A 27,435-nucleotide genomic window follows, 5' to 3' on the forward strand; every position below is an offset into this window, starting at 1 on the left:
GATCCCACCCAAACAACCAGGGGGATTTGGATTCTGACACACAAGGCTCTTGCATAACTAATGGCAAAATTCAGAAGTAGTTAAAATGCCTCTTTATTAATATACAAACCTAGCAACATTTAAGCCAACCAAAATATGAAATGAAATCAAGCATGATATAAATACAGCATACATGACAACATGGCCTCAGTGGAGAGCAGCAAACTCACCCTGACTTGTGCGCTTGAGAACAACTGTCCAGATCTGCCACAGGGTCTGACAATCAGAGCAGTTTTGTCTCTCCTAAACCCCTCCAAATCCCAACTCAGCAGAGCTGAGACCACTGTTCTCCTCAGAGTGTTGCTCTGGCATGAGGTTTCTCTGACCCCACACTGCAAAGGGATTAAAGACCCTCCCTGTGCTGCTGGAGACAACCTGCTGGCACCTGCTTGCCAGGGCCCTACGAGGGCAGAGGGAGATGGCCGTAGTGGATGGGGAACCATGCTGCTGACATTGCTCCTTACTCTGTCCCACCTCAGCTACATCCATTGCACAACATTCACAAGCGTAAGGCACTAGGAAAGTGTTTTCACAGGTTCAAACTTCAGTTCTTAAAATTCCAGTAGCAGCACGCATCAGAAATCTTCCCAGCCCTTTTAAAATCTGGTCTCAGGAGACAAAAGCATGAAGGCAGGTTTGGATGAGTGTCCTGCTGCAAGCCTGACCAGGATATGCAGGAGAACCTGTCAAGGACTTCAGAGATATTAATCTGCCTCTGGTTACACTGGAAGAAGTGAGATCTGTCCCACTACAGGAAAAGAAGGGAATTTGAGCATGGAAAAAAACCTCAGCCACGGTGAAAGGCAACAGCACAAATTCTTCTCCATACACATAAAATGGACCCCCTTGCTGGGATGGCTGACAACTCCCAAGTATCTGCTCTGCTTGTAGCAGGTGTCAAGAATCCATTTGGGAAGATCAACTGTTACCAGTACTAATAAATCAATAAATATTAATGTGAACACTTTCCTCATTGTAACGTACTGCTCCTCTTTGTTGGGATTCCTTATTCTAAGCAGATGGGATCTCTAACAGAACATCAGCCCAGCGTGCCACACCTGCAAAGCAGCTCTGGTTTGTGCTGTAATCCAGAAGCCAGCCTGACATCAGTAATCCAGCTCAGCTTTGAGACAAATGGGAGACGAGAAGTCTCTGAGCCATCTCAGCAAATGCTACGGGCAGCACAGCAGATCCCCTCCGCTCACGCTCCTCCCAACTCCTGCCTGCAAATGTCAGCTGGTACAGCAGGAAAGCGTTCAGGCAGAGAATTTTGTTCCCATTAATGCAACAGGATGCTCAGAGAGTACTCTACACCAGCTCAGGCTTCTTTAGAGAAAGAAGAAAACTCATTACAACACAAGGAAAAAGTGAATAAATACATTTCTGGGGGGGGAAACAAACAGGAAGGTGTCAGCCCAGCAGCTGGACAGGCACGGGGGCTCTCAGCTCCATACAAATTCCAGTCTCATACTGCAATGGCACCTTCCACCATCCCCCAGTGCTTGCTCAAAATTACCAGCTCTGGGCACACAGCTTTCCAGGAAGGAAATCAAATGGCAGGCCCAGCCAGTGCCCAAACACCTCACCTAAAGTTTTAAGGCATTTTAAATATTCAAAGTCTTTTTTTCCTCTCTAAAATGCAAGGACTACTCATGCCAAGGGCTATAAGGACACTGCTACAGCCATAATACTTAAGGAAAGTTTAAAGTGCAAAAAAAATTTTCAAATTCTTTTTAGTGACAGCTTGAAGTCATCAGATGATACCAATCCCCCACCTTTCCCAAGTTCTATTCCATTCCATGACTGAATTCCTTTTTTAAAAATAGAAATTCAAACAATCAATTAAAGAAAAGTTAGTTTAAAACAGGAAAACATCCTGAAATGGGAAGAAATTATTCTAACCCAATATTATAATAAACTCATTTGGGAAGACAAATATGAAGGTTGCGAACATTCTCCTCAACATTATAAGCAGCCAAGATACACAACAAGAGCTGTGTTTTAAAGAAAAACGACTTCTGCCCTTGCAAGCAACTCCCCACTCCCCTGACACAGAAACTACCTCGTTTTTACAGATCTCTTCCCAAAATGTCACCATTCTGGTTCAAATGTGCTGGAAGGATGAGGTTGGTGATGTCACTGCTGTACCTTTACAGCTGCAAGGATGTGCCAGGGAGACAAAAGTGTTCCAGGAAATCAAGTGCACTTCAAGTCCCACTTCTCCTGTGTGGCACCATTTCCTTCATCCCAATGAGAGGCATATGTGTGCTGGGAAACAAGTGCTAATGCTGTCCCAACTCTGCCTCAAGCCATGGCTCTCACCTGTCCAGCACTAAGGCTGCAGAGGAAGATGCTCCCTTAGCTGGGAATCGAGGCTGATCATCTCTCCAAGGCTGGGCTTAAGGAGTTGAGTAATGAGCAAAGGATCAAACCTTCATTGCACCTCTCCTTCCACCTCAGCTCAGCCACACCACCATCCCTCCACCAGTTTTTATTTTGCCGTGCCTCACCCTCTGATGGCAAAAGGAACTAATGCACTCAGCCACCTGAGGAAGGAGATTAAAGAAGTGTTAAGGACTGTGGGAAAATCCTGGCACAGGGAAAGGGAGGGTTAAATGATGGGATTTACAGCAGCCACAAACCCGCCTGGCAGTTCTGATGTTGGTATCAGAACCATCTAAAAGCTGAAGAACTTAGGTTGATGCAGAGATGCAGACCTAGAGCCAAGCTGGCTCTGATGACAAAGCATCAGGTAGAAGGAAGAGAAGAACTTTGTGCTTGAGAAATTCTACAGCAGCAGAGGCTGGAGTTTGGAGGTGTTACAGGAAAAGCAACATGATCGATGGCAACTCAAATGCAACAGTAGAAAGGAGGAATCCAAGCTTACACCAAGATGTGGAGATGCAGTGCAAGTCTCACACAGCCTCCCTTCCTTGCCACAAAATAAGAAACTGTCCAACAAGGCCTGTCAAATCTAGATACTGGAGAAAACAAAAAGAAACTAAGTCTGGCAAAGACGGATGTGAAAATGTCTGTAACACATCCTCATGAAACAGAAAACATAATTCTAGAAATAGACTGTTAATTGTATTCTCAGATCGTTAAGTATGAACAATAGACTTCCACTTTTCTAGTACCACTTTTACTCAAGCCTTGCAGTACTCACTCAAGGACTAACAAAACATGAGAACTTAGGAAAGGACAGAGCAATGTTAAGACAACATAATATCTCTGTAAAAATCATTTAATGGAAAGAATCGCTACGTCTTCCATAAGTTCCCCCAACTCCAGACAGCACTTGGGCAAGCCATCCCTTCCCATGGATGCACATTTAGATGGAATCACTGGCTCCCTTCTCTTCAAAGATGCCTGGGTGAATGGAATCCACAGGGCTGTTCCCATTCTGGACAGCAAGACCCAGAGAACTGGTAACAACCCTGTGACTGATACACACGAGGTGCAGAGAGCAGACCTGCAGCTTCAGCACAAAATGAGGCCATTTCCCTTTCTCTTGCCACAGAGACAGATGCTATTTTTGTGTTTCCCAATCCAAGGTTCATAGTCTTACCGTGCAGAAGGAGAACAAACTACCATTTCAGCAAAAAGCATTTTAAGGCAGTTTTAATGATGAGAATCAGGATGCAGAATTTTACAGTCCCTGTTATTTACCATCTTAGATGTTAAGACTGTGCCACAGCAGCTTCAAAGATCTAATTTCTAATTTTCTAATTTGAAGGTGTACTAAAGGTAGTAACTCTTCAATAGATTTTGTTGCTCTTTTTATAGGCACTCTAATCATCAGATAAAGGGATTAGAGTCTTACATCACTGCTTAATACCTCGGGATGAAAACACTACGCTAGAAGGATCTTCCTCCTATCAGTATCACTATTTTAAAACGTGATTCAATTGTCCTCTTGACAGGTGTTCAAGTTGGTAAAGGCAAACTATACATTGTATGTTTAAAAATAGCTACACCAGAAATTAAATCGATTAAGCCTAACAGCAGTCAAAGACCTCTCAGGTTCTGATATAAAACAAGAACAGAATTCATAGCAGTGAAGGCCAGAGTAGGCGTTAATGAGCTGCAAGACTGACAATTACCAAACCACCCAAGTTTCAAACAGCAAACACAGCGTTACATGAAGTGTTGCTATATCTACCATCATGGTGGAAAACTATTTCCACACTCTATTTTTGGTATGGAAAAGTCAATAGATCTAGACATAAAATAAACCTTTCAGACATAAAATAAACCTTAGCAGACATAATGACGAAAGTAGCTCATAAAACACAATTTTACTGTCAGAACTGCTGGAGAAGAGACACCCGTGTATGAAAAGTTGTCTGAGGAACTAACAGGCGCCTATAAATTAGGGAAAAGGAAAAATAATCACAAGGAGGAACATAATGTGGCTGGAACAAGTGGTTGGTAAAGGACAGCATGCTGCTAGCTTTCCAGTTTAGTCTTAACTAGTTCTAACTCTGCAGAGAACTGAACAGCTCGACCTAAAATCTCTCTTCAGCAGTTTCATTACACACTTCAGCACACCTTGGCCCTATATTTTGCCTTCTCCAGTAGGAGTACTGTGCCTTACTCAGCCACAATGAACGGTCAATGAACCCTAAGCAGAAGGGCTGCTCTAAGAAGCTCTAAGAACCCTAAGCAGAAGGGCTGCTCCACATCCTAAGCATCACATACAGAACACTTTCTTTGGTTGAATGCCTGTTTTCCTGGATAAGGAAGGCAAAGCAGTGTCCCATAAAACCAATGGAGAAGGACCAAGGTCCTCCCCGGTACACATCCAGCATGAGAACAGTGGGATCGTGGTATCTCTCTAAGCAGAAAAGATATGCAAGAAGTAATTATAGAGTTTAAACTGCTATTAGATGCTTTATGAACCTTTCATTTAAGCAATTAATTCTAACACATCAGGCAAAATTTCAATTCAGAGAGCAATAATGGGGGAATTTGGAAGAAATGACAAGCAGGCGGAATCTCCGCCTACAGCAGCCACAGAGAGTGCTCTGGGCTGCAAGTTCTCAAAAAGCTGCCCTGGTGTGGTCACTCCTTTACAGAAACTGGAAAATTCTGCATGTCCATTCAGAACTAGGTTTGAAATCCTGGAAGGAGCCAGACACTTCAGTGGAACTCACAACAGACAAAGGAATGCATGCTCAGAGAAGTGACATCTACATTCAACCTACTACACCATATGCTCAAATCCTAAATTCCCTCACAGTTTCCTCAACTGGCAGCCACAGACTCAACTGAAGGCACAGCTTAAAGCAACTAAAGGAGCAGAAAGCAAACTTAAAACAAGAATCAGGGAAGGTTTTGAGCTCATATTTACACTACTGATGCTCACCATTAACTGGAAAATAAAGTGCCCAAAAATGGTTCTAGACCATAGAGAAAGTGTTCACCGCAGCTTACAGGGCAGACATCAGTGCAAGGTTGTGTTTGAAGTCCAACAGATGCTGAAGCAGAAAGGCCATGAGGAGTATGTGATATCAGAGGCAGGGAAAACATTTAACAGACCTTTTTCAAGTAAATAAAGAGTCTTCGTTTTTGATTGTGCTCAAAACATGAAGATGATGCAAACATGCACAAGGCAATTCAGCATTCCCCCATTCCTTTACCATTTACCATCAGTGATTGAACTGGCACATTTTGACACCTGAAGAAGGGGTGAATTTCCAGCTGCACCATCTGGAGCATCACTATGAGAAGCCAGATGCAGAGAGCAGTGCTGAAGAAAAGCAATTTATAATCCCACTCCCATGCTCCCTTCACTCCCTTATTCAATCCCTTCAGCAAGGTACTACTGAGAGACAAAGAAGTGCAACAGATTTGAGGAGGAAAACAGAAGACAACTTCTTGAGTCCAGCAGGAGCTGCTGAGATGTTTTCTCACCATCAGTAGAAAACCCAGTGTTTCTCACACCATAGGCGACACAAATGCTGTGTCTTTTCCTACAATTTCAAAATAACCACAGCAGCTAAAACTACAAGATAATATCCCCTCCTGCTGCTCAAGTTCCCCAAACCAACGCAAGTTCTCCATGAACCTTGCCAGATGAGTTTGACCAAGTCACATAAACAAAGGAAAGTGAAAGACAATCCCCAAAGAGACTGTATATTGTGCAGCTTAAACAGAAGCAGCATTTCAACACCGCCATTTAACATTAAACACTAACATCTGTCCTTGTTAGAAATCAGTATTCTTGCTAATAAAAAAGAAAAAACAACATTCCTTTATAGAAGTGAAATGCACATGTTGATCTTTGACTGTATTTATAGAAGGCCATTTAGTTTCAGTGACCCCACACAAAAAATCCAATCCCACCACCACCAAACTTACCAGTGCTACTGTCATCTCAATATTCTGATGTTAAATCTACTTGACTCCCTGCTAGGGAAAAACTGAAATGGTGGACAAAGGAGGGCACTGACAGGCTGGACAACACCAAAACCTGTCTCTTGGCTGTGCTCACACAATGCTTTGTCTCATGCCAGTGAGGTAGCTGATCATCCTATTGCTGTGTGCATCGACACACCGACCCCTCTGCAACATGGTATGTGGAGAGCAGGGTGAGGTCAGCCATCACCTGAACCACAAGCAGCAAAGACCTGCTGTCCCATGCCTTTTGCTGGAGAGGAGAGAGGAAGGGTGCAGTCCTCAGGGGTTCACCCCAACCCTTCCCATCAGTAGAAGGCCAGGGCCTTTGGTGCGGTTCACTCCTACACAGGCATCCCTGCATGTTCAGCACTGTGCTTCAACCACTGGGGCACAGGGCAGCCTGGCAAGGGTTGAAGGAGGGAGACAGGCAGGATTAGGAAAGCCTGAAAATTAAAGTTCTAAAATATACAAAATGTAACACACTGAAAAAAGTTTAAAAGTTGCAAGACAAGAAAGGAAAAGAAAGAAATATATGAGGTGAGGAGAAAGGGCTGGAAGATGGTGGGAGAAGACTCCAGCTTGGGACAAGGGGTGGGTCTAGTCTACTCAGCACTACTCCCTCTGGTAGCCACTCAGTTCCACCTCATCCTTGCGGCGCCGTTGTGTGAAGAGGGAGCTGAAGGGATAGAGCTTGGCTTTGGCCTGGAAGCGCTGCCCGGCAATGTCGATCTCGTACTCTCCCTGGTTGATGAAGTCAGTCGTCACCACCAGCTCTTCTCCTGTCTTCTCATCAAAGTGGTGCACGAAGCCCAGGCAGACGTGGCGCTCCAGGGTGTAGCTGTAGGCACTGCTGGTGGTCTTGCCCACGTAGCGGCCGTTGCGGAAAATGGGCTCCCCCCACCAGGGCCAGAGGTCCATATCCGTGTCATGGTCCTCAAGAATGAACATGGTAAAGCGCTTGTACACCCCGTTCTGCTTCTGCTCCAACAGCGCTTCCTGGCCAAGAAACTGCATTCCCTGTGGGGAAAAGGGAGCATCAGCTGATGTGAGGGACAGAAACTGTGGCAGCTGCTGAGCTGTATCAGACCAGGTTGCCAACACAAGGGCAATTTACACTTGGAACTTATGCCTTATCAAAATGGGCTGCCTCCATAGACAAGAAGCCCAGCTCAGATAGCTTCTCTGTCATGTTTGTTGCTCCAGATGTTAAAAGACACAGAAACGTTTGTGAAGCTGGTCTTTAAAAAAAAATCATTCTAATTTTCACTCTAGTGAAAACCATGTCTCCATTCCAGTTTTTGCCATTTTTCTTGTTCCAGAAGTCTAGCCTGCTTTATAAATCAGAGGGAAACTGTAACTAACATGAAATTTGTATCCTCAGTCACTATATTCTTTTCTTGAATTGATACAAGCATTTGTTTTGGCTCATGCAAAGATGGAAGAAACAAAACAAGCCACTGATAGCAACAGCACCTGCTACCACAAAAGCATGATACAAGTCTACACTGTTCTACAAACTCCCCTGTTTTAGTAAAAATACAGAACACCTGTTATTGGAGCCTAGCCTCATATTTAACAACATTAAATGCCACTGGGTTCACAGGCTGGCTTTTGCTTCATCAGATTGGGAAAACAGCTTGGAGAAGCAAGAATTCTGAGCATCTGTAAGGTACAGAGCACCTTCTGCCACACTGAGCACTGCACATATAAGCAGCGCCAGGCACAGGTCACTGGGAATGCTGCCCAGGAAGGAGGAAGACAGAGCATTTTTGTATTTCTAGCAGCCTTCTGAAGTACAGGAATATATGTTACAGCTACTGCACACAGCTCCATAAAAACACATCCATCTGCTTGGCTGGCAGCCTTTCAGTCCAGTTCTGCTCTCCCACCAATCCCAGTGCAGAAGGCGGTTACCTTTTCCAGCTTGACCTGGAACTCGCGTCCACACTCCATAGGAGTAGTAAAAGCATCCAGATCCTGGCCCCAGAATGCAAAGAACTTCTCAATGCGCAGGCTGCGGAGCGCGTAATAACCGGCATTCCGAATCCCGTACTTCTGTCCCATGTTCATCACCTCGTTGTACACGTGAAGGGCGTACTGCAATGGAAGGGTGAAACACAGACTGGCACCAGGAGAGAGCAGCAGCATCTGACACCACCAGGAATGTCACTATCCCCTGCCACTGAAGCACAAGAGCTCTGCCCCACTGGAATGCAATATAAAGCAGGGAAACTCCCCCTGCTGCCTGCAGGCAGCTTTCCTGTGGGCAAACCAGACATCTCATCACCTGGAGTCAACTTGGAAAATGTTTCCAATTATGCATGCAAGCAACTGCTTTAATTAGCTCAGGCTGCAGTGCACTCTTACCTCTATGGGGATATAAAGCACGAAGCCAGGTTCTCCTGTATGAGTGATACTCATCACACGGATGCCATTAGCATAGCCCACGCTCATCTCCTGCAGAATCAGAGGGGTGAAATCATCCAAACTGGAACACAGCACAGAGATCCAGAAGGAGCACAATGCATAACACATCCACACTGCCCAGCCCTCTCTCCCCCTTTGCCACATGCACATACTTGCAACGAATTTAAATTCCCAAATTCAAATAGTGATGTCACATTATCCAGACTTGTTAGTCATCTCTTGACACTTGGCAATAAGCCCTGGAACTAGGTCAGAACACAGGATGTATTCTAGATACAAGACAGAAGTTGAATAGCAGCTATCTGCTCAGCTTTTTAACATGACAGGAGACAATGATGCCTGAGTCCCCAGTCCCAGCTGCCCCTCTGACAGCTTAATTGATTATATGAAGTATGTCAAGATATCAAATGGCGACAAATCTACAGTGAAAGGAATACTGAAAATAAATGCATATTCACCTACATATTTAGCAAGGAGAACCCAAAGACAAGTGAGCCTAGCGAGTTCTTCACCAACCTAGCTCAGTAACTGCAGTAAACCTTCCTGTAAATCTTAGTTCTCCTCCAATTATCCAAAATTTTTCCTCTCCTTTCACACATGCTTTGAAAAACCTAGGAGAATGAGGACAGAAGCACAGTCACTCACCTTGCAAAAGAGAGAGGGGAAGTGCTCTGCAGTCATCGGGGCATAGGACAACTCTGACAAGACGTCCACAGCACGGGGGCCAATCAGATTGAGAGCTAAAGAGAGGAACAAAACAGCATTAGGGTAAGACTGGAGAAGTCTTGCCTGGTGTCTAACATGCATGTGTGCTCCAATTTCTGAAGTCTTAGTGTTTATTTAATTAATAGGTATGTGTACATTTAAGAACAGAGGAGAGAGTCATTAAACTCTCCACAGTAAAGGAATGCTGTCTTCCAGCTCATGGCTTGCCAGAAGAAAGTCTCCGAACTGCTGTTTTCTTCCAAATATTTGGAAAGGAGACTAAATCGCAACTCCAGGCACTTTAAACAATTAACTGGCGTGCAGCATGAGACACCATTTGTGATTTTGAGCTGTCTGAGGAGGTCTGCTTTCAGTGATTTCTTACCTGTGTACTTCCAGGTCACATCCTCCATGATCAGGTTGCTGTCATCAGGCAGGCGTTTCTTCAGCCAGGCCCAGCAATGAACTTGTTGGTCAGTGGGGGAAATCATGAAGAAGCTGGAACAGACAAATCAAACCCAAGAAACAATGAATGAACAACCACAAAGTGAATCAGTTCATTCTTTCTTCATCAACTACTCGAGCCATTCAGCCATTTCCAAGCTAATGGGAGGTCAAAACAAGCTGGTTTGTGGAAACCACAGCTAAGGTCTCTGGATCAATGCCATCACATCTGTCATGAAAAGAAATCCCACACTTCAAGCATCACCAGTGGTCTGGTGACAAGAAGTGACTAGATGTGGAACACAGGGAGTTCTGAAGAAAGTTGACAGGGTATCTCACAACTGATTTGCAGAAGGGACTTGCAGCTCTTCACCACCAGTGATGCTTTCTACTGACAGGAGTGGATGGTTCACACAGCAACTTCTTGTTTTAGCAAAAGTCTTTTCACACACAATGGTGGTTATTATTAACAGTTTTGAAAAACAGAACTCCACTTGATATGGGAAAATGAGCTGCTTGTGTGTGTCTCTGATACAAACTGTGAGTTGAAGTACATCATTGACAGAGATACCATCTGTAGAAATCACTAGGCAAGGAGGGAAGCTACTGGTTTCACACAGAGAAGGACAATACTTTAAAGCAATACATAAATGCAGACAGAAATGGAAGAGAAAGAAAAGCTGTTTCTAATTGAAAGAGCAGCAACAAAATGCTTTCACACCAATACTGTGCAAAACACACATAGAAAACCATCCGGAAAAATAAATCCAACACTCAGCTGGGACATGGCCATGAAGTTCTTAAAAATGAGAGAGCTTTTTATTAGATGCCAAAGAGAGCCCAAACTGGTGAGTCTAAGGATAAAATCCTGTGATCATGTCAGTTTGCATCAGAGAGCACAAAAAGAATGATAAGAGACTGCAGAAATGAGAATTAAGAGTACATACACTGCAACGAAAATTGAAATAATCAAGAAGTAGTATTTTCCATGTGCAATTCCAGTAAAGACGTTGGTCAGGAGTTAGTTTGCACTTAAATGGTTACCTAAATTAATAAACTCCAGTGATTGCTAAAAACAATTTGTATCTCAATTAAGAAATTAAACATGTGAAGGCCTAACATTTTGAGGAAATCTATGTTCATCTGTAATCCCAGAAAAAGGCTTATTTTTCCCAATGTTTGTAAGTTCAGAAGCTCCCTTTCACTTGATTTACTGAATTAGGAATACTGGTGAAGAACTGAGACGTGTGGTGACAGAAGTTTAAGATCTTCATGAGGAAGTCCTTAAAGGCTCAAACACCCAAAGGATGACGGCTAAAGATGTTGTCTGCACACCCACCTGCGCTTGCTGAGCCGGGCTATGCTGCAGTCATTCTCATACCCTCCTTTCTCATTAAGCATTCCTGTATGCACGACATGCCCAACTGGCACATCCAGGTCATTTGAGAAGAGATACTGCAGACTCTCCAGGGCCTCGTCTCCAGTGGACTACATGAATCAAAAGGAAGCGAAAGTCAGACAAGTTGCCTGAGCAAAACAAATCCACTGGGGCAGCTTAAGATCACATCAACGTCCTGGCCCAAATTATTTCAATTTGTGATGATAGCGACACTGACGTCTCAAGTGTAACAGGATACAACAGTGGCACAGTGCTGGAGGTCAAATTCTATGTATAGACTAAGCTGATATTTCTATAAACTGGGCCCTTAACAGACAAAATCCAATCTGTGCTTAATACTGTGGTACAACCTGAATTTGGCCATAGAGTGTGACTTCCTCTGTCTATCCTCAATAGGACACAGATTTTTTTGCAAAAGCAGGCAATAATAAACTAAAGCTCACTTTTACCAGGTGGTCCCTTCCTAGGTACTTACACTTATTTCAAACTTGGTAAAAGATGACATGTCAATAACACAAACTGCTTCCTTACAGCACTTGACTTCAGAACCCACAATATCAAACCAGTCTGGTTTGTAAAAGGTTTTGCTGTGATCCAAATCCAGCAGATCTAATACAAAGAAGAATTGAAGGAAAAATTAATAAACTGGATGAATCAAGACCTTACATAGACCAACCGGGAACCACTAGGCAGAGGAAAATATGATCTCACCTTTCCCAGGTGGGACAAAATACTTGACTCTCTCAAATCCATGCTTCTCCATCCACCTGGCTCCCTGTGCATCCAGGCGGTCGTACAGCGGTGAAGTGCGCAGCTGCCTGCCAGTCTGGAAGTCCCAGCGGGGAACTTTCAGATCACACATGAGGGCTGCAGTGGTCATAAAGATCCTTTATTAGGCAAAGTGATTATCTAAACTTTTCTTCCAGATTATCAGTACTTACTAACATCTGAACCATTAATAGAACTCCCTCAAAACAGCTCCAATCTTCCTTTTGCTGTTTTTGAAAAGCCACAAATCCATTTTGATCCATTTATAGCTCTTCAAAATCAGAGTAACAATATTTGCACAGAACACTTATATTTATAGATACTTATGGTCTCATGACAATTCTGCAATATAACAAAAACTCTATTTTTCATGAAGTCATGCTGACTAGTATTAATTATGCAGGATTCTTCCCTGGCAGTGCACTATATCAGATATTTTGACAATGCTAATGCTGGGGTAGGCAGCCCACAGCTACATGGACCATTTAATTTGCCTTCTTAAATAACAGCAATTCAGCCTTTTGTAATTATTGAAGCTTTTCCAAATGGCTTCTATATCTGTTCAGCTAGTATATAATATTTTTATTAGAAAACAAGTTATCCTAATAAACACTGAGCATCCTCCTTGGTTATCAGTGGAGAGTAATAACTTAAGGATGTTTGAATACTACTTTATAAATGTTAAGATTCTACGTAGGTCAGAAACTGCTTAAAATTGAAGATAAGCCAAATATCTCTTACTGAACGCTTCCATCATTTCTGCCTCATAACTAATAATTTAATTTATTTATTGGCAGTATCTTGTATTGGCACTCCTGAAAGAGAGGGTAGAGGGAAGACTAGATTAGAATGGGAACATAACACTGCAGAAATGGTATACAGTGCTCACTCTGTAAAAACTAGAGGGATTCTGCAGCTATCAGAACTGAGGTTTGTACTGGAAAGCAACTGCAGAATAATGCCCAGAGTATAAAGTGATTTTTTCTGGGAAGAAGGTCAAAGCAGCGTAAGGTTTTTATTCCCCAGATATAGCAGGGCTAAAAGGTTTGCTGAACTTCTCTGCTTTCACCCAAACATATGTTTTTAGTTTAGACTTGGTATTCAAGTAATTGTTCCTGTTATGCAACTTGTGGAGCACTTCATACTTCTATTTCAAACTTGAAAAGAAGTCATCCACAATATTCAGACAATATGACAGATATTCAAACAACTGGAGGAAACAAAGCATGGCTTTAGACAAGAAAAATGGCATCTCTAATCTATTCTGCAAGGTATTTATCGCAAACTCTGACAGGAGAAAGCAGTATGTCTACGAAGACTTCCTGGATTATGCAAGATAACTGGGTCACCCAGCCATAAGTTGGAAGTGAAGGTATTCCCACACTGTAATAATGTGCAAAGAATAACAATGTTTGAGACAGTGTAACATTCCCAGTTAAGACCTTGGCATTGCTTTTTTAGGCTGGAGTCCTACAGAGGTACACACAAGTTTTCCTGTACCAGAGGCAAAGCACAGAAATAGCGGAGAGCAAGGTACCAACAGCATTCTTTTAGAAAAGTGAGCAAGAATCTGGCATACAAAAAACCCTCATCCTTTCCTTTCTCCTTGGAAGGAGCTGTATTGCCACAAAGGAGGTCAGGAAGAAGGAAAATGTTTCTCAGAATGATGGCAGAGGAGAGACAGTGCAGCAAAGGGGAAAATCTTGGGACAGCCTGGCCAGAGCTGAATGCGAAGACCTCACTTACGCATGACTTCCATCACACGGTGACGGAGGAAAGTGCGACTGCTCTGAAGGGTTCCAAAACGTTTCAGATCCAAAGGCCAGACATTTTCCGACGGATACCCATTTACCATCCACTCTGCCAGGTACCTGATGGAAGAAATAAAGAAAGACTAAGATATCAGCCAACATCTTCAGGGAAAGAGTGTAGCTTTGAAGTCAGATGCAAAGCAGTTTGGACATGTGAATTTCTTACAATAGGGAGAGAAAAGATATGTAACATGGTATTCTAAACACTAGCAGAATCTGGGAAGTTTGCCTTTATAAAATGCATCTACCAGATTTCTAAATTACTAATTGCCCATTAGGATGAAGCATACAGGGCAGCAGGAAGTTAAGGACATGTGCCAAATGAAGCCGGAGCCTGGACAGGTAACCTGGCTGACACTGTCATATCCTTGGGTTCTGATACAAAAGGAAGTGCAAGCACATTTCGGTTGGAGTTTGAGGCTTCTGCTTTGCTGTTCCTCAGTGCCTGGTGTAGGCTCAGCCACAAACCACTGGTGACAGCATTCACTTAGCACAAGGTGATAGCCAAGTTATGTCTAGCTACACTTCCAGCAGTGAAGGAGGAAGGCATTCTCCAGAGCTAAAGGACACGGGCAACTCAGAATTTAGCAGAGCAGAAGGTTCTGCTCACAGCCAGTAGACAGCAAAACAAAGGGGTTTGGAGCTGATCATGAAAAATTACATTAGCAAGCCAAACTGTTTATCTTGGGGCTGTAGAAACGAATGGACAAATAGTGCTTTTACCTTTGGAAATTATTTTGATTCTTAAGAGAACCTCACTGCAAAGATTCTCTGTATTTCATGTGACAACAGAAAAATAATCATGAGTTGTTTCTCTGGTGAGTTAAATTATTAGACAACAGACATAAACTAGGGAAGACAAATGCAGATACTAACACCCAGCATGAAAAACAAGCAGTTTGTTAAGAAGGCTGTGTGGCAGAAGGAATGCTGGATCACCAAAACTAAATGGGAATCAGAGGGAGAAATTATCATTCTGCAACTTTGCTGCTGAGATCACACTTAAATGCCTGTCCAAGTATCTGCATTAACACAGGAACTGGATTTTACTGGGAAATTATTCCACACCTAACTTACTGTAGGGGACAGTCCTAAAACTACTGTCAGCACTGGCATCACATATATGGTGTTTCATCAGCAACAGATTCACCCTGCTTTCACAGGAATTAACTGCTGTGTCAACTTGAATGATCTAAAGACTTCAATCAAATGATATATTAAAGGGGATCATGAAGCATAGAAGATGAGGAAATATACGTTTTGTTAAGCTTTTATCACTTAAAAAAAAAAATCACACCAGTTATAGAATCACAGAATCACAGAATATCCTGAGTTGGAAGGCATGCACAAGGATCATTGAGTCCAGCTCCTGGCCCTGGACAGGACAACCCCAAGAATCACACTATGTACTTGAGACCATTGTCCAAATGTTTCTTAAACTCTGGCAGGCTTGGTGCTGTGACCACTTCACTGGGGAGCCTGTTCCAGTATCCAACCACCCTCTGTGTGAAGAACCTTTTCCTAGTATCCAACCTAAGCCTCCCCAACACAGCTTTAAGGAAGCTTAATTGATCCCCAGCTGCTCACTGAGATGTGATGCCAGAGGAGAGGTGTGCAGGACAGGAGGAGAATCCAACATAGATTTGAAATACACACAGGAGAACATAATCAGAACACAGCCACTGCTCCCCTCCTTCATTCAAGTCAGAAACGGAAGAGGAATCTTTGTCAGAGGAGGTGACAAATACCAACCAGAACATTCTAAACAGAAGGATCATCTGAGCAGTCTCTTGGCTAAACCCTTACTTACGCACACAACAGTGATAGACCACTTACTTGCCTGCTCCTCCACCATACGAGATGCCAGCTGAGTTCATGCCAGCCAGAACGAAGTAGCCCCGCGCGGTGGGCGACTCTCCCATGATGCAACGCATGTCTGGGGTGAAGGACTCTGGGCAATTCACCAACTGCATGATCTGCAGCGTCTCCAAACCCGGCATTCTGCGCAGGAGGGCACTCAGAAGTGGCCCTAGGATGCAAGACAATAAAGAGACAAAAAGTCACAGCCTTCAGTCTCAACATATTTCAGCTGCTTCAGGCAGAAACTGCTTCCATGTTTTGATAGAGTCACAGGAGAAATGGTTTTCTTGCTAGAATCACACTACTCAAAATGGATCACACAGCATACAATAAAAGCAGCCATATTGATCCAGAGCAAGAGCCCAGTACTGTTTTCAACAGTGCAAGAGCACTGCTCAGTTCTGTTAGGGAAAGCAATAGGAACAAATATCAAATAGGTATCTAGCAAGGAGTACGAACAGGCAAATCTATATGACACTTGTCCCACGCACTCTGCGAGCCTCCACCTACCATCAGCTCAGAGGATTTCCTAAAAATTTGGTATATTTTTCTCTATTTAGAAACCCCAAAATTGATCTCTCTTTTAAGTATTAGACCAATCTTCCCCAGCCTCATGAAAAAATCCAATAGACACAGACAAGGAGTTCCATGTGTTAAAATTTGTTGTATGAGGAATCACCGCCTTCTGTTTTAAAGCTCACACTTAATTTTTTTGATGCCTTCCAGCATTAGAAGAGACAGTGATCAGCAGTTCCCCTTCCAGCCTGTCTATCTCATTCTAGATTCTATAGACCTCTATTTATTTCCCTTCTGTCATATCCTTTCCCCAGCCCACTCAAGTCACTCCATTCTTGGAAACTATTCCAAGCTTTGATCAGTCTCTTGCTGCTCTTCCACCAGGCCTTCTCCAGTCCTATGATACCCTCTGGAAACAGCCTAGAACAAGAACTAGTATCTGGCAAACCAAGGATTTAGTGTTGCATACTGAACTGTGTTTTCTGCTCCTTTCCTAGTAATTCCTGACTTGTCTTTTGCTTTGACTGCTGCTGTGCTGATGTCTTCACAGAACAGAACTAATACAACTGCAAGGTCTGTTCAAAGCCCATCACGTCGCATAGTGAAAACAAGACCATCCCCACACACTTGTGTCACTTCACATTTATCCTCATTGAATTTCCTCACTGCTTCATTGCCCAGTCACGCTGGAAAAGTCCTTCGGCAACTCTTCACAGTTTGACATTTGAGAGCATTAATAAAAGGATAAGATATCTACTTGGCTTTTTTTGCCCAAAAGTTACCTCTGCTTAGTACTCCAGATAAAAGCCCCCAAGATTCAGCCCTAAGAACACTCCTCAGCTTTATGCACAAGCAGTAAAATAATCAGATTTCACATTACCTAAGAAGTTACAAACAGAAAGAGTCTTTCTGACCTGTTCTTTCTCTTACCTCTCTCAAGCATTAGAATTCCAGAGTGAGAGCCTGTAGTTACAGGCTATTTTTTTATTGATAAAAAGAGAGATCAGTGCTGGATTTGTTCTCGTACCCAGTCCAATTTAAGCAACTCCACAGCCTATTTTAAAATCAAAAGGTGTTCCAACGACAAAGATCAAAGCAGTAATACAAGAGCTCAAACCCCAGGAACTGCGGCCCCAGAAAAGGATCAAATACTGCCTGAGTAAGCTCTGACTCTGCTCAACTGTTCAGCACATTTGAACAGATGAAAGGGCAATGCTGGAACATAGCATGCAGCTCCTTTGGAAACTTGGGCAATTTGGGGGTAGGAGCAAGCAGTGCCTCTTCATTTCAGCCAAATGAAAACCAAATATGAAGTGGGTGCAGAGCTTGAGCAACACATTACTGAAGCTAGTATCTTCAAGCAAGTCTGTAGGTATCTAGGGATCTAAAAACCTCTAGCATATACCAGCACAAAAGAGACCCCATCCTGGCTCCATCCCCTGGAGTTTAAACTTTTACAGTATCAGTATGGTATCTCTCAGAAATAAAAGTAAAATTATTCTATTTAACCTGAAGCATAGCTGGAAGAACACATTATGACTGAAGAAAGAAATCAGTGAAATTCCATCCATGCCTAGAGTCATGTGCATTCTCAAGGGATGCAGAGAGCTCTGACACAAGGGAAAATTGGATTCCTGAATATAAGGCAAATTTGAAGATGAGAGGGCACATACCAACTTACCAGGCATCAAAGAGGCAGGAGTGGCTGGGAAAGAAAGGGACTCACAGACCATGCTATGCTCTTTCCTACAGAAAGAGTCCTCCATGTAAAAGTACACATGGAGTATAAAAACAGAATCAAATAAAATGGGAAGAGAATGACAGAACAGTTGGAATATAATAAACCACCACTGTCAATGGTGGGGCGAAGTCTGGGAAGCCACTGGAATACCAACTTCTGTCCACAAAGCAACTGCCATTGATAGAAATGCACTTGTCAGTCCCTGCTGAAGAGAGCTGCAGAAACAAAATACCACAGCTATGTGGCAGGTCAACAGTGTTGATCTACTGCGTCACAAGAGGAGCAGCATGTGGCACTGACAGTCAAAAATCAACTGAAATGGAAGAGCAGCACTGGCAAGTTGATGTAGTACCTTGCTGCTCTAGAGGAAGTTAATACATGCTGAGGGTTAGTGGGTGTTTTTAAACATTACACAGATATCACAGAGTCACAGAATCCTGGAATAGTTTACATTGCAAAGGACTTCAAAGCTCATCTCATTCTAACCTCCCTGCCATGGGCAGGGACATCTTACACTAGACCAAGTTGCTCCAAACCCCATCCAACCTGACCTTGAACACTGAGCAACCTGTGCTAGTGCCTCATCACTCTCAGAGGGAAGAATTTCTTCCTAATATCTTATCTAATCCTGCCCTCTATCATTTGGAAGCCATTCCCCCTTGTTCTAGCACTCCGTTCCCTTGTCAAAAGTCCCTCTCCAGCTCTCATGTAGGCTCCCTTCAGGTACTGCAGCCCTTGGTAAAGGGTTTTTCAGCAAATTACTGACAAATGAAGAGACAAGTGAATTTGAGAGAATGTTTGTCTTTCCCATAGGTCAACAACAGCTTGCACTGCCGTGAACTCTGCCTTCTGCTGAAGCCACGTGTTACACTGCTGTAGGAACCTTTCTTTCCTAACATACCAAAATGATCCCAGTCTTCTTGAAGGTTCTGGATCTCCAGCTGGTTCCGTCCCTCCGTGAAGAGAGGTTTGGGGTTTTTCTCAAAGCCTCCTGAGAGGATGCCACCCTGCCAGTTGCGTATGTAGATCCTGCCATCAGGGTCAAAAACAGCTGCAGAGGGAAGAAAAGAGGTAGGAAGGGAATTGAGAGAAGGGATACCTGTCTCAGGCTGTTGTCCCACAAACACCAACAACGGGAGGCTGGTGACATGCCAGGCCAAGCCAGCTGTCTCCTGACATGAGAAGGGACAGCCTCAGTCCCCCAGCCCCACGCTGTCAGACCATTCTGGTTCTCACGTGACACCCTGGTGAGCCAGTTTAGATTAAACCATTAGCTCCCACCACAGCCATGCATATTAAGTTTTGGACAGTACAATAAACCGAATTGAACCTGAGGAGCCCCAAGCCAGCAGGACAGTGTTCCCAAGAGTGAGAGGACATAAGAGGGATTCAGATTCCTGGTGGCACTGATAAACTATTATACTGGCTTGGTTCCACTGAAACTGCATCCAAGACCAGACGTTCCACCAAGACACGTCCTTCCCTGCCCCTCTTTCTCTCCCTATTCTAAGAACAGCTAATTTTTAACAGATCCAGCTTACTGCAGGCCACCAGCACAAAGAAGGTGGGCAGTACTGGAGTGAGGATGAGCAGTCAGGTCTGGATTGCTCCTTCCACTGGTAGTGTCAACTTGAAGTATTTATGTTACTCCACCTGACATGTTCCATAGCAATTTTTGCCATGTACAGAAAGAGCTGAGAAAATATATATATATATATATATGCGCATATATACATACATACATACACACATATATATACATGCGAGGGTTTTAATTAGTCAGATAAAAGTGAAGCACTTGGACTCTGGCCAGAGATCTGAATTCCCTGGACAGTATATACATTACTCACTAGAAGCAGAAAATCTTGCTAACAACTGAGAGTAAGTAAATAAAGCTCTCTACTTCACATCCACAGTTTTCAAACACAAAGGCTTTTTTTAAAGAGATCCAAAAGCCAGAACATGAGGGAGGAGCAATTACCTCAAGTGTTTGGGTTGCCCCTACAGCTCATAGACATGTAAATGCCATTGTAAAGCCTTAGCTTCAGTTGGAGGAAAGGAATAGATGGGCCATTTGGGGCCAGCAGCCTGCAAGGAAAACACAGTGCCAAGGCTAGCACACTCTCCAGCCCACAAATGCAACAATCCAAGACTCACACACAACTACTACCCAAGCTAGAGTCAAGGTCATTCTCCTGCTAAGTTGATGAATTCTGAAAATAATTTCCTGCAGGACAAGCTTTCCCAAGAGTAAAGAAAGATATTCTTTCTACCACTGAAAAAGAATATTCAGAGCAATTCAGAGAGAAGGACTTCATTATCCCAAATGAGCTGAGCACCAATAGCCCAAGGTTGGTCTTTTTGTCACAAACTACAGGTCACCTTGGAAAGGCAGGTATAATTCACCAAGAAAAGTGAGAAGAGCTGAAGAATCCTTACTTGGTAAGCTGCTCAACAGAGGCTTCTCCAAAGGATGTGTCAGGAGGTAGAAGTGTTCACAGGCATGGAGTGGGATATGGACTGGTTCCTCCCCAGAGTGGCCCAACTCATAGGCCCACTGAAATCAAAAAAGCACAGGTCAGAATGGAAAAGAGAAAAACCAGCTCCAGGAAAAAAAGCAGGACATAGGCACAGGTCACCTCTCTGATTTTGCTTTCATAAAAGACCAAGTAAGATTTGGTTCAGACCCCCAGACCTTAAACAGACATGATTTTTTTCTCTTTTCTTTGAATTGTTTTGGATAAAGACTGGTTTTCTGTTCCCAACGCAAGAACTAGAAAAGTGGGGCTCCAACTCAAAACTACGAAGTACCAGTTTACAATACAAAAGCAAATTAAGATCTGTAGACCTAAGTCAGTACCAAGTTCAGCATCTAGAAGCAGAATAGTCAGCATTTAGGTGCCTGTACTAAGATCCTTTACTAACAAGGGAGACAGCTGCTGCTAGCTGAGAAACTGCAATTGTCAGGTGTATTTTCCAGCAGAGAAGACATGACACTAAGGAGTAAAAGCAAACAAATTTTTGGGGAGGGAGATGAGAGGGTAGGGTGAGACTTAACTGTCTCCCTAGCAGCCAATGCAAAATTCTTTCTGTCAGAAGGGTGAAGCTCCCAGCAGAGAGACCATGGGCAGAGCTGTACAAACAAGCTGCAGGAGCTGCTCAGCAGGTTAACACCCAGCCTTTGGTGCTCAGTAAATGGCAAGCACTGCTTTTCCTCCTTTGCACCCCCGCTGGGATAAGCTGCTGAGTAACATGACTTGATCTACTCCAGTAAACCAAGCCAAAGCACAAACCATTAAAAAACCCTAAACGAAAACAAAAAAAGTACCAAAGGGAAGTGCACATATTCTTAAGCAACAGAAACAAGATGAAAATTTTAAATAATTCAACCTGGCCAGCACAGTTGACAAAGTACTCGCATTGAATCCGCCCTCTGTCAGTCTCGACTCCGGTCACTCGACCCTTCTGGACTGTGACATGACTGACACTCGTCCGTTCGTGAATCTGGACACCTGGACATCAGAAAGTCAGTATGCCATGAGCCTTCTTTCTAAGGTGTCAGACTGTTAGCTTTAAATCCTTACACTCAACCAAAATGCTTATTTTCCCTTGGAGACAAATATCTATTCTTGACCCAGTAATTCTTAAGCAAAACCCTGTTATTTGTAAAACATCACCCGTACAATTTGTACAAGCTGAGACTGTGAAGAGCTACAGACTTTTTTCCATGTGACAATCTGGGTGATAAATAGACCCCCAGTATCAACAACATGAAAGAAAAGAGTCTCAGCTATGGATTTCTTTCCATTACAATTCCTTTATGCAACAAAGTCTGTAGTTTCAGATGGCATGACTGGTTCTCTTATGGGAAATTTGTCATTTCATGGAAAAAATCAATAAGCAATATGCAAAACCAAGCTGGGCTAAAAGAAACTAAGCGAGGTATCTTCCTAAGCAGCTTCTTCCAATCTGACGGACTTTCATCCTTAATGACCTTTATTCCCTGTTATCATATTTAACCTTTCTCCCACTTTTAGACCACTCCAAATTAGCCAAAGTGCTGGGCAAACGGCATTTATTAGTACACTTCCAAACCCATTTCCAAAGCATATGTGCTCAATGAAATACTCCACAAGGCTTAGTCACCCCTTTTCATTCGTAGGTAATTAACTATTTTGATGTGTAATTATGAGTCAGTTCTAGGAAGGAAAGAGTGTGTGCTTATTCAGAGAAATATGTAACCACTAAGGACAACAAACAGGTGCTTGATCTATCCCAGGAAACCTATAAAGATTCAGCATGTAAAAAAATTCAGCCTGTTTTTTCAGAAATGAACGGGTTTAAAGAATCTGAGCTTTATGGAAAGAACACAATTTTGGTCTTCAATGCTCAGTTAGAATATCAAAAGAGATGCAGAACATAATTTTCTTTTATGGAAAGAAGGGAGCTATCATGCAGGGGAGCACAGTATAGATAAAAAAAGCTCCTACCATTCTGTGAGGCAGCGGTTGCCAGAGCCAGACTCACATTGGCAGATGACACGAGTGCATCTTCTGGCACATACATGGCCCCCACAAGGTCATGGATGTTGATCAGTGGGTGGAGCTGTACCACTTTCTTTGGGCTGATAATTTCACATGGTATTCCCATTACACTGCCACAGAACATAAGAAACACGATGTCATTTGTCTTGCAGGAGAGCTGGTGCACACTGAAGCTGAGTTGTATTTCCTGCTCATACGTACTTCAGTGATGAAGCAATGCGCTTCAGAGAGATCAGTCGGTCCTGAGTCTGAGCCAGTGAAATAGAGCCTGTCTTCATGTACCCTATGACAATGACCAAAGTCAAGTCAGATTTGGACAGGAGCTTGAATTCCTTTCCATCTCAGACTCATTGCTTTAATATAATTGCAGACTTTTGGCTTCCACTACTCAGGAGCCTGGAAATCCCACATCCTCAAATAATTTAAATTACTTACAAGCTAGTAATTAAAAAGTGCATGAGAGAACTTTTTTAAAAGGCAATTTAATTTTTAATTGTGTTCTCTTTCTACTTCATATACTCCTGTTTATTAAAAAAACCCTGAATTTCACACATGGTGTTAAGAGAGAGAAGTTACTGGCCAAAGAGTGATCTAATAACTACTCAGAAGAATAAAACTTCAACAGCTAAAACCGAATATTATGTGACTCCAACACTTGCACTAAATTAGTATTCATCTTAATGGCAGGCACAGTTATTAACCTCTATTGAGTCTGACAGACATCACAAGTTTTTGTCAGAAGAAAACTTTCAGTGACCAAGTTCTTCCTATCAGTTACATGCTCAAACATTTTGGAGGGAGAGGGAGAATTTCAACATAATCTTTTTGTGTTATTTCCAGGCCTAGACTATAGTAAGAGACATGGCTTTGCCTATGCTTCAGTGTTCCTGTTAACTGCCTTCTCATTTTCAGAAATGAATCAGTACACAGAATGGGCCAACTCGCTCCAGTCACTGCGATAATATTTTCCATGTCTTTGTGAAAATTCCTCTGTGTCTGCCCAAGTTACAGGTAACATGCAAACTGTCACAATTTGCAGGTAGTCTGCCTTCAGTTTGCCCATCTGATATTCTTCTCCCCATTCTGATTACATTAGTGACATCTCTTGGCATTTGATTAGGCCCATATGTATTGTTTTTGAACAGGACTTTCAGGCCTTAAGACACTGTAAAAGCACACTCATATTTCAGTGTCAGTACTTCAATTCAGTTTCCCAAAGATTACTCAGTGAATGACACTTTCAGTACCTGTTTGCACTCCTGTCTCCTGTTCCAGCTGCTGGTAGAGCTTGTTTGAATAGTGTGCCATCTTCAGATCTATGGACGTGGGCCTGGCTGTGCTCACAATGCCAGCACAGAAGCGAGTGGTACCAGCAGCCAACCTGCAGGAAAAGGTGCAGAGAGGGGCCTCATACAGCTGCCAGGTACACACTCCACACCAGGCTGCTCCAGCAGCTCCACTGGCAGCACAAACCACACAGCAACTTCTCACCGCAACACATAGAGCAACACTTAAAGTTGGATGATGCAGGGATGACACAACCTCTAGAATGATTTTGCTTTTACTCACTTTTGAAAACAGATTGCATTCCAAGACAATTTCTATTTAATGAGTCCTAAATACTGACATTTTTCAAAGAAAGCATTTTTTGTAAAAAAAAAATATACTTAAGTTGAGCTGCCTGACTCTTCCCTTCTCCGAAGCAGGATTTCCCTCAAATCAAAATTAACCTGGCTTTGAGTCTTGCATATTTGAAGATTACAGTATGAACAAGTCCCTCTCACTCTGTAACAACTGCCATAGACAGGCACATGTTTCTTGTTCCTTCTAAACTGTCCCTAAACCATTGAGCTGTTTGAAGGGCTTCTGTAGAGACAGAAACTTACACAACTCCATGCAGCATGGACAGGGGAAGACAAGGCAATTAGATTTAAGCATCTCCCTTCCAGCCTGCTTCCACAATAATTCCAAGTCACCTTTGCTGCTGCTAAAGCCATCATGCATTTTTCCATTTGGCACTACTGCTTTCAGCCTAGCATGTCTACATTCTCTCAGTAATTCAACCTAAGATTCAGCTGGGTAAGGAACAGTTGCTACACCCCTACTCAACGACAACCCAAAGAGCTGAAGAACAGTTTTCTCATGCTGTGCTCCTCGTAAGACACTTCTGCTACTGCAGTGTTCCTCTTTCTCCTTGAGCATGCACAGACTAAGCCTGCACATCTTAACTCACTGCAGATCTTTAATGGGCTGTTCATACCCTGCTCCACACTAGCAAAAATGACACTCCCTTGCAAATGCAGCCCAGCACCCCACTTTGCTCAGAAGGACCCCACTCACAAGGTCTCAGATGAGAATACCCAATTTCTTCTCTTTGTAGCTAGAAAGAACCTGCTGCTTCCCAGCCACACAAACTCCAGGAACCACAACGAATTATTCCTGAAGGCAGTATCAGGTGGGAAGCTCTAAAGTAGATCACAAATATACAGTCCAGCACTTACTTTGGGCATTAGAAGCTGCTGCAAGAAACACCTCCTCAAACCCTAAGGTCTCAGCGGTGTCTCATGCCCAGGATCCCCCATACTTCTTAATGAAAATAACATGAATGCCCCTCAGAAAGGGATGTCTAAAACAACAGGGTAAACGTTGGGATGCACAGTTTTCAACAGGAACTATGTGCTCTGCTACAGAGAGCTGATTCAACTATACAAGGGCACATCTGCTCAACCAAACCATAACAGCCTTAGCTGTTTTACAGACAGGCACTAAATCCTCCAACAAGCTGGATAATCTGAGCATTTAACCAGCTTACAGGGCAATGTTTTAGTGATGCTTGCTTATAACCTCTTTCAGTCTCTGGAGCTTTGTTGGCTATGCAATGCTTTAGAACACATGGCATCCTGCTTTGAGAGGTCAGCAGGGGCTGGAGGAGTAACGTGGATTTTTAGTTCTCTTTAAACAGTTCATCACCTTTGCCAGCTGCATTGTTTTACATGATCACCTGTGATTACAGCACAGCAGCTAGATATCTCCCAAAAGAACTGTGGTGCATGGAAAACCCACACCAGAGTAGAGTTCTGATGGGAACTGCAGCCCATGGAGGACCCACACTGGAGCCCAGTACTGACCACACCCCACTGTGTCACCCCAGTGTTTCTCAGGGCACTGTGGGGAGGTAGAAGAGGTAGAAGACCCTGGACTGCAGAAGTGAAGTTGAGGGGGGGAAAAAAGGTGGTGTTTTAATGTTTGGTTTTTGTCTCTCACTACCTGAATCTATTTTAACTGGCACAAAATAGAGTAATTAAATTAATTTGCCGTAGGGTAAGCGTGTTTTGCCCATGGCAGTACAATCTCCATATCTTTATCCTGATCCACAAGTTTTCTCAGCTTACTTTCTGTCTGTCTTGCAGAGGGAAATGGCATGGCTGTGTGGGAGTCTGGCCCTGAGCCATGGCTACCCCACCACAGTCACACAAGGGATACTCTTCACCTTGCAGAGCAGCCCTGTGCTTGGGAAGGGGCAGTAAGTGTTGTTACTAATGTTCAGCATAACCTTATTTCCCCCGGGGAAAAAGACTATTTCCAGGTCTTCACTTTAGTTCAGGTGAAGAGACAGAAATAACAAGTTACAGCAGATATTGTTTGGCATAGAAGTCCTGTTTTGTTGGGTTTTTAACCAGAAATCCTTACCTGCCCTGCTCAAGTAAGACTACATCCTTCCAACCCATCTTGGAAAGGTGATATGCCACAGAGGTGCCCATGATTCCACCACCACAGATGACAACCTGTGCCTGTGCCGGCAGGGAAACCGGATGAGGTTCTGCTGTAGTCGAGGTACTGCGCTGGGAGCTGGTCATTCTCCTCCATTTCGGGTGAGCTGCCCGCCACTGGATATCGGACAGCAATCGGAGAAACATCCCGGCAGCTCTTTATGACTTTTCCTAAAGCACCACCTAGATGTGTTCAGGCGTTACCTCAGTACCACTCCTTCTAGGAAGGAAAAGATGAGTGGTAATGTGAGTCTCATTACACACAAGGCTGGCAGCAGGAAACATCACATGGTATGTCGGGTATAAGTGGACATGGGAAAGCTGATGAGCAAACAAACAGGAGGGTAGTTAGTCCTGAAACAACAACCTTGCCCTTAGAATTTAAACTTAGATCATGAAACAGGAACAGAGCATTACACCTTTGGTTTCGACACAGTGCAACTTGACAATGAGCAAAGAACCAGACGAGAGGTGGAAAAGCCCTCACACCAGTGAAAAGGAGAGCTGAAACAGCCATCAGGCACAGATCATGCTCTGGAATGCTTCCTAAAGGCAGAAGTTAATAGGGCACAAAAATAAGCTTGATTATTAACGCTGCCAGGCCTTTACCTGAAGAAGGAAACGAAGTCTGTGATCAGAGTAACAGGCACAGGGCACTGGAGAGGCCCCTCCGGGGATAGCTTTACCACAAGCTTTACCCCAGGGCCTGGCTGCAGCAGCTCCAGCAGCAGCAGCACCGGGGGATCTCTCACCCGCAGCCTCCGGTCCGTGCCGGGAGCCTGAGGGACCGGGGGTGTCAGGGCGCGGGGTGTCAGGGAGCCCCGGGGCGGGGGGCCGCCGCCTCGGCCTGCTCGCCCCTGACCCCGCGCTGCGGGGCGGCCGGGAAGAGAAGGAGGGCCCGGAGCGGTGCCGGCGGAGGGAGCGCCGGGGTCGCGGAGCGGGGCCGGGGTCGGCGGGGCCGGGGTCGGCGGGGCCGGGGTCGGCGGGGCCGCGCCGGCTCACCTGGGAC

General features: G+C 43.8%; 1 protein-coding gene across 3 annotated transcripts; it reads right to left on the reverse strand.

Moving 5' to 3' along the window:
• Positions 1-65: 65 nt before the first annotated feature.
• On the reverse strand, positions 66-27,366 carry PDPR (pyruvate dehydrogenase phosphatase regulatory subunit). 3 transcript variants are annotated; one of them, XM_069026518.1, is made up of 18 exons: positions 27,036-27,366; positions 26,347-26,643; positions 23,904-24,037; positions 22,858-22,939; positions 22,603-22,766; positions 21,503-21,624; positions 20,552-20,669; positions 19,014-19,163; positions 15,832-16,024; positions 13,931-14,055; positions 12,128-12,283; positions 11,892-12,025; positions 11,357-11,505; positions 9,959-10,071; positions 9,514-9,608; positions 8,809-8,898; positions 8,356-8,538; positions 66-7,458 (listed from the first exon to the last, which is right to left on the reverse strand). In XM_069026518.1, exons 2-18 carry the CDS (start codon positions 26,571-26,573, stop codon positions 7,054-7,056), a joined length of 2,640 nt encoding a protein of 879 aa, XP_068882619.1. In that variant the 5' UTR covers positions 26,574-26,643; positions 27,036-27,366; the 3' UTR covers positions 66-7,053. The 3 variants fall into 3 exon arrangements, with proteins under 3 accessions (XP_068882619.1, XP_068882618.1, XP_068882620.1); XM_069026517.1 differs by having other exon boundaries at positions 26,347-26,646; XM_069026519.1 differs by lacking the exons at positions 22,858-22,939; positions 26,347-26,643; positions 27,036-27,366 and having other exon boundaries at positions 23,904-23,985.
• Between the last annotated feature and the right edge of the window lie 69 nt (positions 27,367-27,435).

The sequence above is a fragment of the Aphelocoma coerulescens genome, chromosome 11, assembly GCF_041296385.1.
Source record: "Aphelocoma coerulescens isolate FSJ_1873_10779 chromosome 11, UR_Acoe_1.0, whole genome shotgun sequence".
In the NCBI taxonomy this organism is placed as follows: Eukaryota; Metazoa; Chordata; class Aves; order Passeriformes; family Corvidae; genus Aphelocoma; species Aphelocoma coerulescens.